This window comes from Nelumbo lutea, chromosome 4, assembly GCF_056320005.1.
Source record: "Nelumbo lutea isolate HS-2025 chromosome 4, American lotus-T2T, whole genome shotgun sequence".
Taxonomy (NCBI): Eukaryota; Viridiplantae; Streptophyta; class Magnoliopsida; order Proteales; family Nelumbonaceae; genus Nelumbo; species Nelumbo lutea.
In genome coordinates, this window is record NC_142687.1 from 80,165,214 (window position 1) to 80,180,419 (window position 15,206).

General features: G+C 38.9%; 1 protein-coding gene across 8 annotated transcripts in view; it reads right to left on the minus strand.

The window, feature by feature from the left end:
• Positions 1-15,206, minus strand: part of LOC148861264 (flowering time control protein FCA-like) — a 41,089-nt gene that overhangs the window by 4,142 nt on the left and 21,741 nt on the right. For 4 of the 8 annotated variants that reach the window (XM_088983003.1, XM_088983002.1, XM_088983001.1 and 1 more), the window contains exons 12-16: positions 2,353-2,436; positions 1,659-2,240; positions 721-924; positions 404-634; positions 283-315 (exon numbers count right to left, since the gene is read on the minus strand). In XM_088983003.1, coding sequence (XP_088839129.1) covers positions 283-315; positions 404-634; positions 721-924; positions 1,659-2,240; positions 2,353-2,436 — 1,134 coding nt within the window. Of the gene's footprint in view, positions 1-282; positions 322-403; positions 635-720; positions 925-1,658; positions 2,241-2,352; positions 2,437-15,206 lie in introns of all 8 variants that reach the window. The other 4 variants (XM_088983000.1, XM_088982998.1, XM_088982996.1 and 1 more) reach the window with 1 other exon arrangement.

Here is a 15,206-nt window from a genome sequence, read left to right on the forward strand (position 1 = left end):
TTTTGTTCCAATAAAAGCTTCAAAATTCAGGTTTCCAATTGAGTACATTACACTCAAATTAATATCTCTGTCTGTGTGCATGCTTAAATTGGCAATATATAGGCAATATATATCTTTACATAGAAAACCCAAAGCACCTAAGACTAAATTGACCTTGAAATAGTAATACATAGTAAAAGGAGCCCTTAAAAAGTTACTAAATGGAGATGAATAAAAGCACATTTTTTAATAGCAACCATATTACATGATCCATTAATTAATTATGTAAAGACAGGAATATACCTGAACACTTTGATGGCCAACAACACCAGAAACCTGATACTAGAATCAAATTTGTGAAGTTAGGCAACAGAAAAAACGAAAACATTTACATTTATAATAAATCAGGTGATACAAGACTAACCGGAGAAGATAAAGAAGGTTGCTGCACTTGTAACTGCTGTTGATGGCGAAGCTGTGTTTGGAGTTGCCCTTGTGGTGTTTGAGAAACCTGTTGGGCAGACAGAACCTGCATGTGTGGTTGTGTCTGTGTCTGGGGTTGCTGAACTGATGGTTTTTGTTGCTGCTGTTGTTGATTTTGCTGCTTCTGTTGCTGTTGTTGCTCAAACAAGGTCAACTCCTCAGGCTTCTCCCACTACACATCCATTTCAACAAGCATTGGTTATATCTGCTTAAGATGGACCTAAGATGACAAAAGAGAGAAACAAAGGAGACACTTACCCTGCTTTCACCAGTCACACTATTATAGTAGTACTTGTATCCTTCAGGTGATGTGTGCTCTGTCCAATTACATGTTGAAGGAACTGCTGCCTGCACACTTACAGGAACAGTGGAAGCAGCAGACGTGGTTGAAGGTGTCAGAGCAGCTGGGGAAGTTGCAGGAATGCTGGTGGCTACCTGTGATGCAGCTCCAGTCCATTGAGGCTGGAGGTAAGATGTTTCACCCACAAATCAATCCAGCAGCTTTTAAGATTTCTCGGCATCAGAGTACCAACCTAAGCAATCTCATTTGGATAATATATTTCTTGGCATCAGAGCACAGTCTCTTACAAGGTGTTGTTTGGCTTTGATTCAAATGGAGGTGTGCGGGAGTTTTTGGTCTCGAGGGTTAAGGGATGTCTAAGTGGTCCTTGGTTGAGTTTGATGGCTTTTGGTCTTTCAAGTCCAGTGTATTATTTCTTTTTCGAGTGAATTTTCCTTTTACTATCAAAAATAAAATAAAATAAAATCAGAGTCCAGTCTCTATTAGCAGGTCCAGAAAGATGGACTTTTTAAGTCCCAACCAGACATATTTATGGGCTTAATTTACATAGGCCCACAGGATCATACATAAGCTTAGCAATTGGACACATTCAAACATGGACTAAAGCTGGCCATAGATCCCATATAAGTTAGGCCCAGACATGCAACCAGGGCAGGCCCTAGCCTAGCTTGTGAGGAGGGCTGGGCTCGGTGACAATAACACAAAGTCTAAATCTGCCCATAAAAAATCCTACACAAGTTGTGTCCCAGATAAGACCATCAAAGTGATTGGTCCAATTACACAAATGTAATAAACCATATTTTTATCAGACTGGAAAACCACCCTTGCTACTCAAAAGACATCCTCATTTAGCATGGACATCTAAACATTGATGGATCAGCCAAATCTGTAGTACCTGTTGTTTAGTAGCTTGGGAACTCTGCTGCTGAGTCATATTTTGACTTGGTGGTTGCATCAGATGCAACTGTTGTTGCAAGTGGGAGAATGCTTGCTGTGATGATTGAAAGCTTGCCTGTAGAGTTTGCGTCTGTTGAGAAAGCATCTGAGCCAAATGAGAGGGTGACTGCTGTAAAGGCTGAAGTAATTGTTGCCGGACGGTAAGAGCAGAAAGCTGTTGTTGGGTTGTTGTGGCAGAGACAGCTTGCTGTTGTAAGTTTAGAGGGGTTTGTTGTGGTGCAGCAGAGGAGGTGCTCTGTTGACCTTGAGGCTGAGATATGGGCAGCTGAGAACTCAACCCAAATAACTGTTGTGATGGCAGTGGTTGACTGAAGGATGGACCAGAAGATTGAGGAATCTGTAGCTGACCAAGTTGCTGGACTGATATCTGGGACGTTTGTGGCTGTGAGTAAGTTGGTGGAATTTGTTGAGGGTGTAGTTGGTGGGAAGGTGGCAAATGCTGCGGAGACTGAAGAGGCTTCTGCAGTGGTGATATTTTCTGACCAACCGCTTGAACTTGGGGCACAGATGGGTTGAAATTCTAACATAAAAGGCCAAAAATCACTTCAGAATTAAATAATTGAGAATCAAGTGAGATCATAAGAGCAAATACATTTCAAATATCCATAAAAAAGTATAATCTAATACAGTACCTGTTGTGAAGTTGAAGAAGGTAAGACTGAAAGCCCCGGAAGAGAACCATTTGCAGGGCCACCAAGCAGTCCCAGGGGGGCACCCTTGAGAGAAGATCAATAAGACAGAATGAAAGTAAAGTCTTTTAGTTTAAGCTGCACATTTTTAAGCATTGCCAAAACTCAAAAGGCTCAAGCCATACCTGGTTTTCTAGCATTCATACAGGGAGAAGTGGAAATTAATACATACCAAAAAACTGATTAAATGTAATGAACAGAACTCAGAAGCACATTTTTTAGTAAAGTTACAAATTATCCATGGCTCTGTCCTCATTTCTATATGCAGATTCATGCTAATACATCTTGGGGCATGGCCAACCAAGGGCCTAATTTATTGTCTAGGCAATAAACCAGCAGCAATGCAATTTAGGCTGCGCTTTACCGGCCCAACCTCATTAAAACTCAGATTTTCAGTGTGAATGGGCTGTATTACAGTTGAAAAAGATGAAACCAAATTGAACCTGGTTGAGATTGAGCAATCCAAGCCCCCACTAGGCATGCATGTTTCTGCAAACACATATACATGGAGACAGATCTTTTATCAGTCAGATGACACTAAATGACCAGGAATCTTCCATGTGACAATGTATTTGGGCCTCAAAAACAAACACATGCAATTGTCAAGCATCCACATGTGGGGATGGATCTTTTAGTGGAGTCTAAGGACTCTAACTGACTACTTATCTTCCATGTGGTAATGTATTTGGGTCTAAAAAGGCCCTGCATGTTCCTCTCACCACCCTCTATCCATGGGGTGGAACTGCTAAATATGAGAAATGGGACCAAGAGAACTACATGATTACGCCTTGGCTTTTGACATCCATGTTATTCTCTGTTAAGCAGAACTTTGTGGGTTCAAACAGCAAAAGAAATATGGGAACAAACAAAGGCCACTTACTCAGAACAAAGACATTATGCCAGAACCTATCAGCTTCAAGCAGAATCCTCAACATGTAAGCAAGGGAAAAGGAGTTTATTAGCTTACTATTCTGCACTCACTTCAGTCTGGAAAGAATTGGATTACTACCAAAGTATTGAGTCGGAGTGAGAGAGATGTTAAAGCCTATAAACAGTTGGTCTCTCAGCAGCGTGTCTTTGCCTTTCTACTAGGGCTGAATCCCATGTATGAACTTATCAGAGTGCAGATCTTAGGCAGTAAGGACCTCCCTTTTGTCCAAGAGGTGTATGTTCTAGTGCAATCTGAGGATAGTAGGAGAACAGCTATGAATCCTCCTGAGGGTGAGTCTATTGCTCTAGTGGTAAGATATAACCCAAGTTCGGAAAAAAGGGGGGAAGGCCGGATAAGAGTGGATGATAAAGATAAGTTGCCGTGCACCCATTGCCAGAAATCCAGGCATACCCATAAGACTTGTTGGGAACTGAATGGGAAACCTAAATGGGCACAAGAACTAAGCAAGAAATCAGCAAAGTAATGGAACAAGAAACCAAGTCAGAAGTTCACTTCAGCAAACTTAGCATCTCAAGAGTCTTAGAATAATCTTTCTACTATGAGTTCTACTCAAGGTTGCCCTCCTAGCTCTGATCTCAAGGAGGATATTATTAACTCCTTCGTGACCATTTAGGGCACTTCGCCAGGCAGATTCTGGATTCACACCTACGATTTCTTTTGCTTCCTCCTCAGGTAACTCAGCCTTCGTTTTCCATGTATCTACTGACACTCTGGAATCCCCATGGATTATTGATTCAAGTGCTTCAAACCATATGACTGGTAAGTCAACCCTTTCCAATCATACACCATTCTCTCTAGCAGAGATAAAGTGAAATTAGTTGATGGCTCCTTCTCCTCCATTACTGGTCAAGGATCTAAATCTCTACCATTTGGCCTCTCACTATCAAATGTCTTACAAGTCCCAAAGTTGCCTATTAATTTGTTATCAATTAGCAGTATTACCCATTCTTTGAACTGTTCAATAATCTTTTTTCCACATTCTTCTGTTTTTTAGGATTTGACCTCCAAGAGGACAATTGGCAGAGGAAACATGATTGACGACTATGTGCTAGAGACTAAAGTTGGTGTTGAGATCTCAGAGTCTTCGTGTCAGTCAAGTTATTTTGTGGCACCATCGTTTGGGCCATATGTCTTTTGAGTCCTTAAAATACTTGTTTCCAGAATTATTCAAGACTGTGTCAGATGATGATTTTCAGTGTCGAGTCTGTCAATAGAGTAAGCATTGTAGAACTTCATTTCTTTTACGTAATAAAAGAGCAGATTTTCCCTTTTATCTTGTGTATTCTGATGTGTGGGGCCTTGTTAATATTCCAACTAAGAATGACTATACGGGTTTACCCTATGCACCTTCGACAAAAAGTCCCTAAACTGGTGAGAGATTTTCAGAGCATGATTTATACTCAATTTTAGATAGAAATTCAAATGTTTCAATCAGATAATGCAAGAGGACTTCCATAGTGATCTCATAGAATTTTTTGCATCCTATGGCTCCCTCCACCAGAGCTCCTAAAAAAAAATGGATGCAGTCCTAACTACTGATTATATTATCAACAGGTCGCTATCTCGGTTACTGGGATATAACTCCCCTCATCAAATCCTCTTCCCTAAGGCCACATTATTTCCTATACCCATGCGAGTCTTTGGTTGCCAACGCTTTGTTCATGATTTATCCCCTACTCATGGTAAGCTTGACCCTAAGGCTATTGTTTGTGTTTTCCTTGATTATCCTCTTTCTCAGAAGGGCTATCATTGCTTTGATCCTACTTCTAAAAAAATACTTTTTGTCCAATGGATGTCACCTTCTTTGAAAATGTTCCCATTTTCCCTTTTTCTCCTCGAGGGGAGAGTTTAGGTGAGGAGAAATAGAAACAAACACAGGTTTTATTACCTTCTCCTCCTGACCCTCCTCCATTCCATGTCTTCCACATACAACGATACAAAAACTAAGGCTAATAGGGTTCAACAACTGTGGAGAAACCTGAAGCTATGCCACCAATGCCATTGGACTCTCAAATATTAGATCCCTCACCCCATCCAGGTACCATTGTTCCAGTTGATATTCCCAAACCTATTGATATTGATTCTTCAAGTTGTGATCTGGACCTTCCTATTGCAAAAAAGGAAAGGTGTTAGGTCATGCACTACTCACCATCCTATGGCTCATTTATTATCTTATGAAAACATCTCACCCTCATTTCATGCCTTTCTTTCTGCCATTGATAGTACCCCTCTTCCTAAGAGTGTTGCAAAGGCCTTACGTGTTCCTAAGTGGACAGATGTAATGAAGGAAGAAATCAATGCCCTACATAAAAATCGAACGTGGAAGTTGGTAAATCTTCCCAAGGGAAAGGAACCTGTGGGGTGCAAATGGGGTAGAAAAGGGTTTTACGCAGGTCTATGGGTTGACTATGCAGAGACTTTTGCTAGTGGCAAAGATGAATTCTATCTGGATTCTTCTCTCTTTCGCAGCAAATCTAGATTGGCAACTCCATCAATTAGACATCAAAAATGCCTTTTTGAATGGTGATTTGGAGGAGGTGTACATGATCCAACCTCCTGGGTTCTGTGCTAAGGGATATGAACAAAAAGTATGCAAATTGAAGAAGTCTCTATATGGTCTAAAACAATCACCAAGGGCTTGGTTCAACAAATTTCATCAAGCAGTTCCATAGATGGGTTTTAAACAATGTCAGACTGATCACACTTTCTTCGTGAAGAAAGAACGGGGAAGAACAATAGCCTTGATTGTTTATGTGGATGTCATAGTCATCGTTGGTGATTGGGTTTGTGTCTTAGAGATTCAAAGGGTAAAGAAGGTCTTGGCCACTCAATTTAAGGTAAAAGATCTAGGACCCCTTTGTTACTTCCTTGGGATTGAAGTTACTCGCTCTCAATAGGGTATCTTCACTCCTAAAAGAAATATACCATAGATCTCCTAAAAGATACAAGAAAACTTGGAGACAAACCGGGCAACACTCCTATAGATGTAAATCACAGACTCAAGGACTGCAATGATGAGCCCATAAAAGATGCAAAGCAATACCAAAGGTAGACTCCTGCACTTATCTATGACCAGGCCAAATATTGCATATGCAGTAGGAGTCCTTAGTCAGTTCATGCATGCTCCCAAGGTTGCCCACTTAGAAGCAGCAGATCAGGTTCTCAAGTACCAAAAGAAATTCCCAGGGGCAGGCCTCCTCTTCTAGAAGCATGGACATATGAAAGTTGAGGTTTTCACTGATGCAAATTGGACAGGCTCTATAGATGACAAAAAATCTACAAGTGGCTTTTGTACCTTTGTGGGGGGAAATATTGTTACTTGTAGTAGTAAGAAACAAAGTATGGTGGCCAAAAACAAAGCATAGAGACATGTCTCATGGAGTTGCTAAAATACTGTGGATTAAAAACCTGTTAGGTGAATTGGGGTTTTCCCTTGATGGCCCCATGTCACTCTACTGAGATAATAAGGCTGCCATCAATATTGCAGCCAATCTTGTTCTCCATGATAAAACCAAGCATATTGAAGTGGATAAACACTTTATTAGAGAGGAACTAAAGAAGGGAGAAGTGTGCACTCCATATGCTAGCTCCAAGGAGCAACTTGCAGATGTTCTCACCGAAGGATTGAACTCCTTGCGGCATTATGGGGATGATTGATATCTACACCCTATAGAGAGGCTGGGCCGAATGGGCCCTAATGATTTATTTTTATTAGTATTGTTCTCTTATATTGTTTATTTATTAGTAGGCCTAATTCTTATGGGTTTGTTAACTCTTTTTTATTTCTTTTAAGTAACTGAAGAGCTGGCTATCCACTTAAGGGCAGATCTGTAATTAGTCTTGATTAAACACATTTAGTAAAAGATTAGACTGCTAGGAGAGAGGGGATTGAACTTTCTCCTTCTTCTCCATCTTCTTCTTCTCTCTACTATTTGCTTCTCCTCTCCTTCCTTTTCTTGCTGAAAGTTTATAATTATTTACAGATTTATTGATCTGAATCACATCTTGGTATCAGAGCACCTCTTTCTTTCTTCCTTTTTTCTTTTTTTTTCCCCATAACCCTTCTATTAGAAGTGTATGGAGAGATGAGTTGTTGATTGTCCAAAGAACTTTTGTGCCAAGTTAGTAGAGGGTTTGGAGAGATAGAATCTAGCTAATTGCCAAGAAAGTGATGTTGCTGATTTTTTGCCCAAAACCCTAGCTGACTAAAGAGTTTACATTTACAGGGTAAGAAGACCGTTTGAATGTGGCGCACAATGCTTAGGGAGTTCCTTTTGATCTCTAGAAGAGGGTGGTTGAAGTTGGAAAGAGTTTGAGAAGATCTGGTAGGAGCAGTTGACTCTTTTCTTTTGTTCTTCCGTGGAGTCAGGTACAGTGAAATCCTAATTTTGGAACCTATAGGTACTAGACTGATCTCAATTAGGTCCACATACACTAAAATTCTTATTTTTGGATTTTCGTTTGGTCAATGGAGCAATCTGAAAGTGAGTTAAAGCATATTCCAATGTCTAGGGTTGGTCTGGTAGATTCCATTTTAATTGGAGTGACCACAACTAAATTGGATGGAACAAATTACTTGGCTTGGGCACAATCTATAAGGATTTATGTTTGTGGTAGAGGTAAACTGGAGTATCATACAGGTAGTAAGAAGAAATCGGAAGAGACTAATCCAACATATGAAAAATGGATGTAGGAGAACTATACAATAATTGGGTAGTTAGTCAACTCTATGCAGCCTCACATAAATCAGCATTACCTCTGGATGACTTCAGCCAAGGAGATTTGGAATAGTGTTATAGAGACATTCACAGAAATTGAATGTTGCAAGAGCTTATAAGTTAAAGAATGATGTGAACAATTTAAGACAGGAGGAGAAGAGCGTAGCTATTTACTACTCTTTGAAATCATTGTGGCAAGACATTGATGTAATGGAGACAATTGTATGGGAGAGTACCAAGGATGCGAAGACATTTAGGAAGCTGGTAGAAAGAAACAGTTTGTTTGAGTTCCTCACATGACTCAACCTTGAGTTTGATGTTACAAGACAGAACATTCTGGCTAGAGATTTAGTAACTCTTGCTCAGGCATACTCTGTGGTGACAGTGAAGAGAGTAAGCGGAGCAAGTACAATAACAATGACCACCTCCATAACATTTTGTACATGTTGGAATAAAGCCAAAGGGGTCGACTGAAAAGAAAGTGGTGATATGTGAATATTGCAAGAAGTCGAAACATACCAAAGACACCTGTTGGAAGTAACATCCAAATCTTCTTCCAAAGAGGTTTCCGAACAACAATTCTAAGAAGAATGGTCATATTGGAAAGCCTAAAAATGCAAATGTGAATACGGTACCTGAAGGTGGGAATAGGGAAAGTGAGGATAAGTCTACTATGAAGCAACTAGCAGCAGTGAAGGCAGAATAAGGTATGGGAAACTTATTAATCACTTGGAGACTACTGTTGCAACATCCAACTCCTCAGGCAACACCTCTTCATCTGCATTTGCTCACTCAAGTATTCATGCTTCTGCAAACCATGCTACTGTTTCAAGTAATCATAAAAAAATCCATTGGATTATTAATTATGGTGCATCAAACCATATGAAAAGCATGCCTATCTTTTTTGTTCATATCAGCTCCTTTCTAGCTAAGAAAAGATATCCCTTACTAATGGATGGGTCTCTTGCTCCCATCTCCGACAAGGGGGATATCAAAGCATTTGACTCCCTTATTTTATCCTATGTTCTTCATGTTCCCAAACTTAACACCAATCTTTTATCTGTTAGTAGTTTGACTAAATCCATGAATTGTAGTATAACATTTTTCCCTATTCATTGTGTTTTTCATGACCTAAAATCTCAAAGGACGATTGGGAGTGGCCATGAGGCAAACGAAATATACTTGTTGGATACACCTAATAGATGTCTTGGACCACCTATTGGAGTAGCTTTGGAGTCTGTTGATAGAGTCATGTTATGTCATTTACGTTTTGGTCATTTGCCTTTTTCTGCTTTTGAGTCATTTGTTTCCAGAAATGTTTAAAGGAATATCTCTATTGTCTTAATTGTGAATCATGTGAACTTGCAAAACTTTGTAGACGTTCTTATTCACTGAATAAGAAAATATCAGTTTCTCCTTTCCATATTATGCACTCTAATGTGTGGGGGGGCATACCATTTATCTTCCATGGGGGGTTAGAAGTATTTTATCCTTTTCATAAATGATTTCTCTCACTATACTTGGATTTACCTTATGAAATCCCGAGATGAAGTGCCAATTATTATTCAGAAGTTTCATGAACTTATTATTACCCAGTTTAGCACTCATATCAAAATATTCCGATCTAATAATGCTAAGGAATATTTTGAGAAGAACCTTTCATCCTACTTTGATGCCTCTGGGGTTATTCACCAGAGTTCATGTGTTCCTACACTCCACAACAAAATAGAGTGGCAGAAAGGAAGAACCGACATGTGGTTGAGGTGGCAAGAAGTCTCCTCTCTGCATCTCATGTTCCTATTATGTTTTGGGGGGATGTTGTCCTTACAGCTACATATTTGATAAACCATATGTCGTCCCAAGTTCTAGGTTTCAAAACTCCCTTTGGCCTTCTCTTTCCCAATGAGGATCTCTTTTCTCTTCCCCTCCGAGTTTTTGGGTGCACTTGTTGTGTCCATGTTCACAGTCACTAAAGACATAAATTTGAGCCTAAAGCATGCAGTGTGTTTTCTTAGGGTATGCCTCCACACAAAAGGGAAATTGTTGTTTTGATCTAGTCCGTGGCACCCGTTTTGTATCTAGGGATGTCACATTTGCAGAGTCTATTCCTTTCTTTGGCACCTCTCCTGAGGGGGAGCATTTGGATGAATTGTTTTCTATGTCCCAGTTGTTTCTCTTCCAGTTCCTCTTGAGTCCTCTATTGAGTCGTCTACTTCTATTGGGTCTCCTTCTGTTGAGTCTCCTTCACATGTTCCAGCTCCCCCTCCCCCAACTCATCCTCCCACATTTACTTCTCATCCTATTCTCCACGTGGTACTGAAGACAAAGATTAAGGTGTGAGCAAGTTGTTTCCCCTCCTTCAGTTGAAACTCTTCCACCTCCCATTACTACTAAGGAAATAGGTCAACCCTCCTCTACCCCTTCTAATACCTTCCCAGACCTTGATCTTCCTATTGCCCTTCGCAAAGGCAAAAGGAAGTGTACAGCTCATTACATCTCCAAACACCTATCCTACAACCTTCTTTCCCCAACCTATTATTCCTTGCTTGCCTTTGTTTCTACACATGATGTCCCTAAGCCTGTCCTAAAAGCTTTATCTAAACATGAATGAAGGGATGCTATGATGATTGAACTAGATGCTTTGCATAAGAACCATACCTGAGATATTGTGGACTTGTTTGAGAGGAAGGAACCAGTTGGTTGTAAATGAGTAATCACTACCAAGTATCATTTTGATGGTACTATTGAGAGATTCAAGGCTCAGTTGGTTGCTAAAAGTTATACTCAGATGTACGGTGTTGATTACCTAAAGACATTTGCCCCTATGGCAAAAATGACTTCAATTCAAGTTTTGCTATCTCTTGCTACTACTTTTATTGGCCTCTTCACCAATTTGATGTTAAAAATGTCTTTTGAATGTAGATTTACATGAGGAGGTTTATATCATAGTTTTCAAGGCACCTAGGTGAGGCTAGGCAACAGGGGGCACCTTGTCACCTAGTGCCTAGGCGGGCACCTAGGTGATGGATTCTTTTAAGTAAAAACATGTATCCTAGGGTAGTTCCCTAGGTTCCATAATCATATTTCCTTGATAAATAACCATAATTTTCATAAGAAAAATATAAACTTCATGTTAAAGTATAGAAAATCAACATATTCCAACATATTCATGAGAAGAAAAGGAAGAAAGAAAATAAAATTAAAAAATATAGAAGTTGAACCCATATTTCTGTTATAGGAAAAGAAGAAAAGAAAAGGTGGAAGAAGAAGAAGAAATTAGTATATAAACATGCAAATTTAGTAAAGAAAAAGAAGAAAATGTGTTGATTGGACAACATTTTGTGTTCTTCCTTACTTATTGGTTCAGGTTTTGAAGTCTTTGAGGGTTTAATACAGCATTTAGCAATATTTGTGTTGATTAAACCCTAACAAATAAGAAAATAATAAAAAGAAATTAGTATATAAACACACAAAATGAATATTTTAGTTTAAAAATGTCTATTTTATAATTATAACCTCAAAAAATTAAGAATACAAAGTTTTTTATAACACACTAGAGAAATCTGCTTGGCGATTAGGCAAGGTGAGCCTCCAAGGGTGCCTTGTCACCTTGACAACTATGGTATATGTCTTTACCTCAGGGGTGTATGGAAAGGAAATGCAAGGGAATGTGTGTAAATAGAGGAAGTCCCTTTATGGCCTCAAATAGTCTCATAGAGCATGGCTTGAGAGATTCTAGGCTGCTCTTGTTGCATTTGGTTATACACAGACTCAGTCTAATCATACTTTATTTGTTAAGAGGATAGACTCCTTGTCGACCTATCTAATTGTTTATGTTGATGACATTGTGGTTACTGGTAATGAATACTTTGGAAATGGCTAATCTCCAAAGATTTCTTAATACTGAATTTGAGATCAAAGACTTGGGTGACCTCTGATATTTCTTGAGAATTGAGGTTACTCGATCTAAGGATGGTATTTTCATCTCCCAATGCAAGTATGTCATTGATTTACTTGCAACAACTGGTAAACTTGGTGCTAAACTGACTTTCACTCCTATTGACTTGAATCATAAGCTCTCAACTACTGATGGTGAACTGTTGACTAATAGGGGAGTGTTTCAAAGACTGCTTAGGAAGCTATAATATCTCTACATGACTCGGTCGAATATTTCCTATATAGTGTCATTAGTCAGTTTATTCATTCCCCTAGAGATACACATTTAACAGCTACAAAAAGGGCTTTGTGTTACCTGAAAGGTACTCCAAGGAAGGGTATCTTGTTAGCTAGGCATGAACACATGAAGTTCGAAGCATCATTGATGTTGACTGGGCTGGATGTATTGATGGTAGGAAATCTACTTCAAGATATTGTGCTATGGTGATAGGGAACATTGTTTCATGGAGAAGTAAGAAAAAGTTTGTAGTGGCTAAATCCTCAACTGAGGCAGAATATAGGGCAATGGCACATGGAGTTTCAAAATTATTGTGACTTAGGTCACTTTTGGAAGAATTGGGTATTGATTGTGAGAAGCCAATGATACTATATTGTGATAACCAGGCAGTTATTAACATTGCACATAATCCGGTTCAACATGATAGAACTAAGAACATAGAGGTTGACAGACATTTTATATAGGAGAAAGTTGCTTTAGGGGAAGTCTGCTTGTGCTTTCCATTTGTTGCTTTTGAAGAACAAACGGCTGATTTTTTGACAAAAGGTGTTCCAAAAGGGAAGTTGATACATTACATAAGCAAGTTGGGTATGATTGCTATCTATGCTTAGCTTGAGGGGGAGTTGGTATTTTAAAAGTGTAAGGCGAAAGGGCCAATTTGGGCCCGAGGCGCAAGGCGTGGCGCGCGCCTTTTTGAAGCAATACGAAAAAATACAAAAAGAAAAGTTAAAAATAAAAAATGTTAGAAAATTCAAAAAATGCAAAAAAAAATCAAAAAATATTAAACAATATTAATAAAAAATAAAAACTTAAGTTTTAAAATAAATGTTTTAAAAAAACATATTATCAAAAATTAAAATACATAAACATAACATGTAAAGCGTATTCAAATGAGAATTTAAAAATAAAATCAAACATATAAAACATTTTCAAGCATGTAAAACCCACAACCTCTTTTTTTCCTCAATTGCATTACTTCAAGTAGCTAATGTGATGTAAAACATATTACATTCCCAGTGATTTATTTTTATTAGTATTGTTCTCTTATATTGTTTATTTGTTAATGGGCCTAATTTTTATGGGTTTGTTAACTCTTTTTTATTTCTTTTAAGCGATGAGCTGGCCGCCCACTTAAGGGCAGATCTGTAATTAGTCTTGATTAAACATGTTTAATAAAAGATTAGAGAGCTAGGAGAGAGGGGATCGAACTTTCTCCTTCTCCCTTTCTTCTCCATCTTCTTCTTCTCTCTACTGTTTTCTTCTCTTCTCTCCTTCCTTTTCTTGCTGAAAGTTTAGAATTATTTACAGATTTATTGATCTGAATCACAGCTCACCCCAACTTGAGGGGGAGTTATGTAATGTTCAGTTGTTATGTGCCGCAAGGGCACTTTTGATCTGAATCACAGTTCTCTCTAATCTTCTTCTTCTTTGAAATCAGAGAGGACGAATAATGTGGAAGGTAGTAAGAGCAGCAGTGATCTGAACTATTTGGGAGGATAGGAATCAAAGAAATTTTAATGATAAAAGCAGGTCCTAGGAGGAGTTGATAAAAGTCATATAAGAGTTAGAGCTGCACGTTGGTTAAAAACTTTGGAACTCTTTCAAACATTTTCAGTCATTGATGTAAGAACTTGGACAGAAGTGGCATAAACAGGAACAAGGAAAGAAAGGGTGCATCTGAATTGGATTCCACCAGCTGATAACAAGACAAAGCTGAACTTTGATGGTAGCTCCATGGATAATCTGGGGAGAGCAGGTCTAGGGGGTGTGTTGAAGAACCACTTGGGCTCGGTGTCACTTTGTATTCCAGGCCAATTGGAAATGGTGACTCAGTTAGAGATCAATTGTTGGCATTGCTTCAAACCTGCAAGGACTATGATTAGCAAAATAGCTTGGAACCCAAGAGTTGGAAGTGGGAGGGAATTAAAATTGTCATTTTTTTATGAATAATGAGTGAATTTATTTATAGATTAAAAGCATAAAAGATAGAAAATTCCCACGATGAGGCACGAGATGCAGCCTCGGATTAAAGCAAAAAACTACAGTTTAGCCCAAAACATCTGATTCCTATGCACCCTTTGTTTCGCTAATGAATCTGCTAACCCATTTGCTGATCTGCTTTCCCATTGGAATTGGACTGACATGTTTGTAGTTAGCCATTTGAATCTTCGTAAAGCTCCTTTATAGGACTAGGCTGCTGTTTCTGGTTCTTTTAACCACTGGATCACCAGCTTGGAATCACCTTCAATTAACAATTGTTCACAGTTCAGTTCCTTGGAAAATTCAGCTCCTTGTAGCATTGACTGAGTCCCCTACTCCTATAGGGCCAGAGTATAAGGCAATGATTAGCCCTCCAGTATTTCTAAACACTCCCCCAACACCCGAAGGACCCAGATTGCCTAAACTGCTGCCATCAAAGTTGAGCTTAATGATACCCTCTTGAGAAGGTTTCCATTCTGCTAATGGTTTAGGTCTTGTACCAGAGTTTTTGGCAACCGCTTCCCAATTTCTCCAAAAATCATCAGAGGAGAATGGAGAAAATAGTTCCAGGGTCTTGAACCAATTAATGGCTCTATTAATTAAAATTATGTCATTTTGGACAAGGAAAATCAATTTATCTCCATGGACAGGCATTACTTTAGGGAGATAACTGACCTTTCAAGGGAACTCAACACCACTTTCAATTAGGTTAGAAGAACAGCTAATGGAATGGCTGATGTATTGGATAAACAGGGGGTCAATAGACTTTAGTATTTTTTGGGCAAAAGCTTAGATCTTTGTATTTGGTTTAAGTTGGAATGCTCCAACATGTTGCAACAATTTTAATTCATCTTGATGCTTAATGAAGTTTTTTGCTGATTAAAAAAAAATTCTGGCACTTGACACCCTATCCTAGACATGTAGATGAAATACCAGGTGGACTGGAACCTAACCTCTTGAATTTTGTGCACAA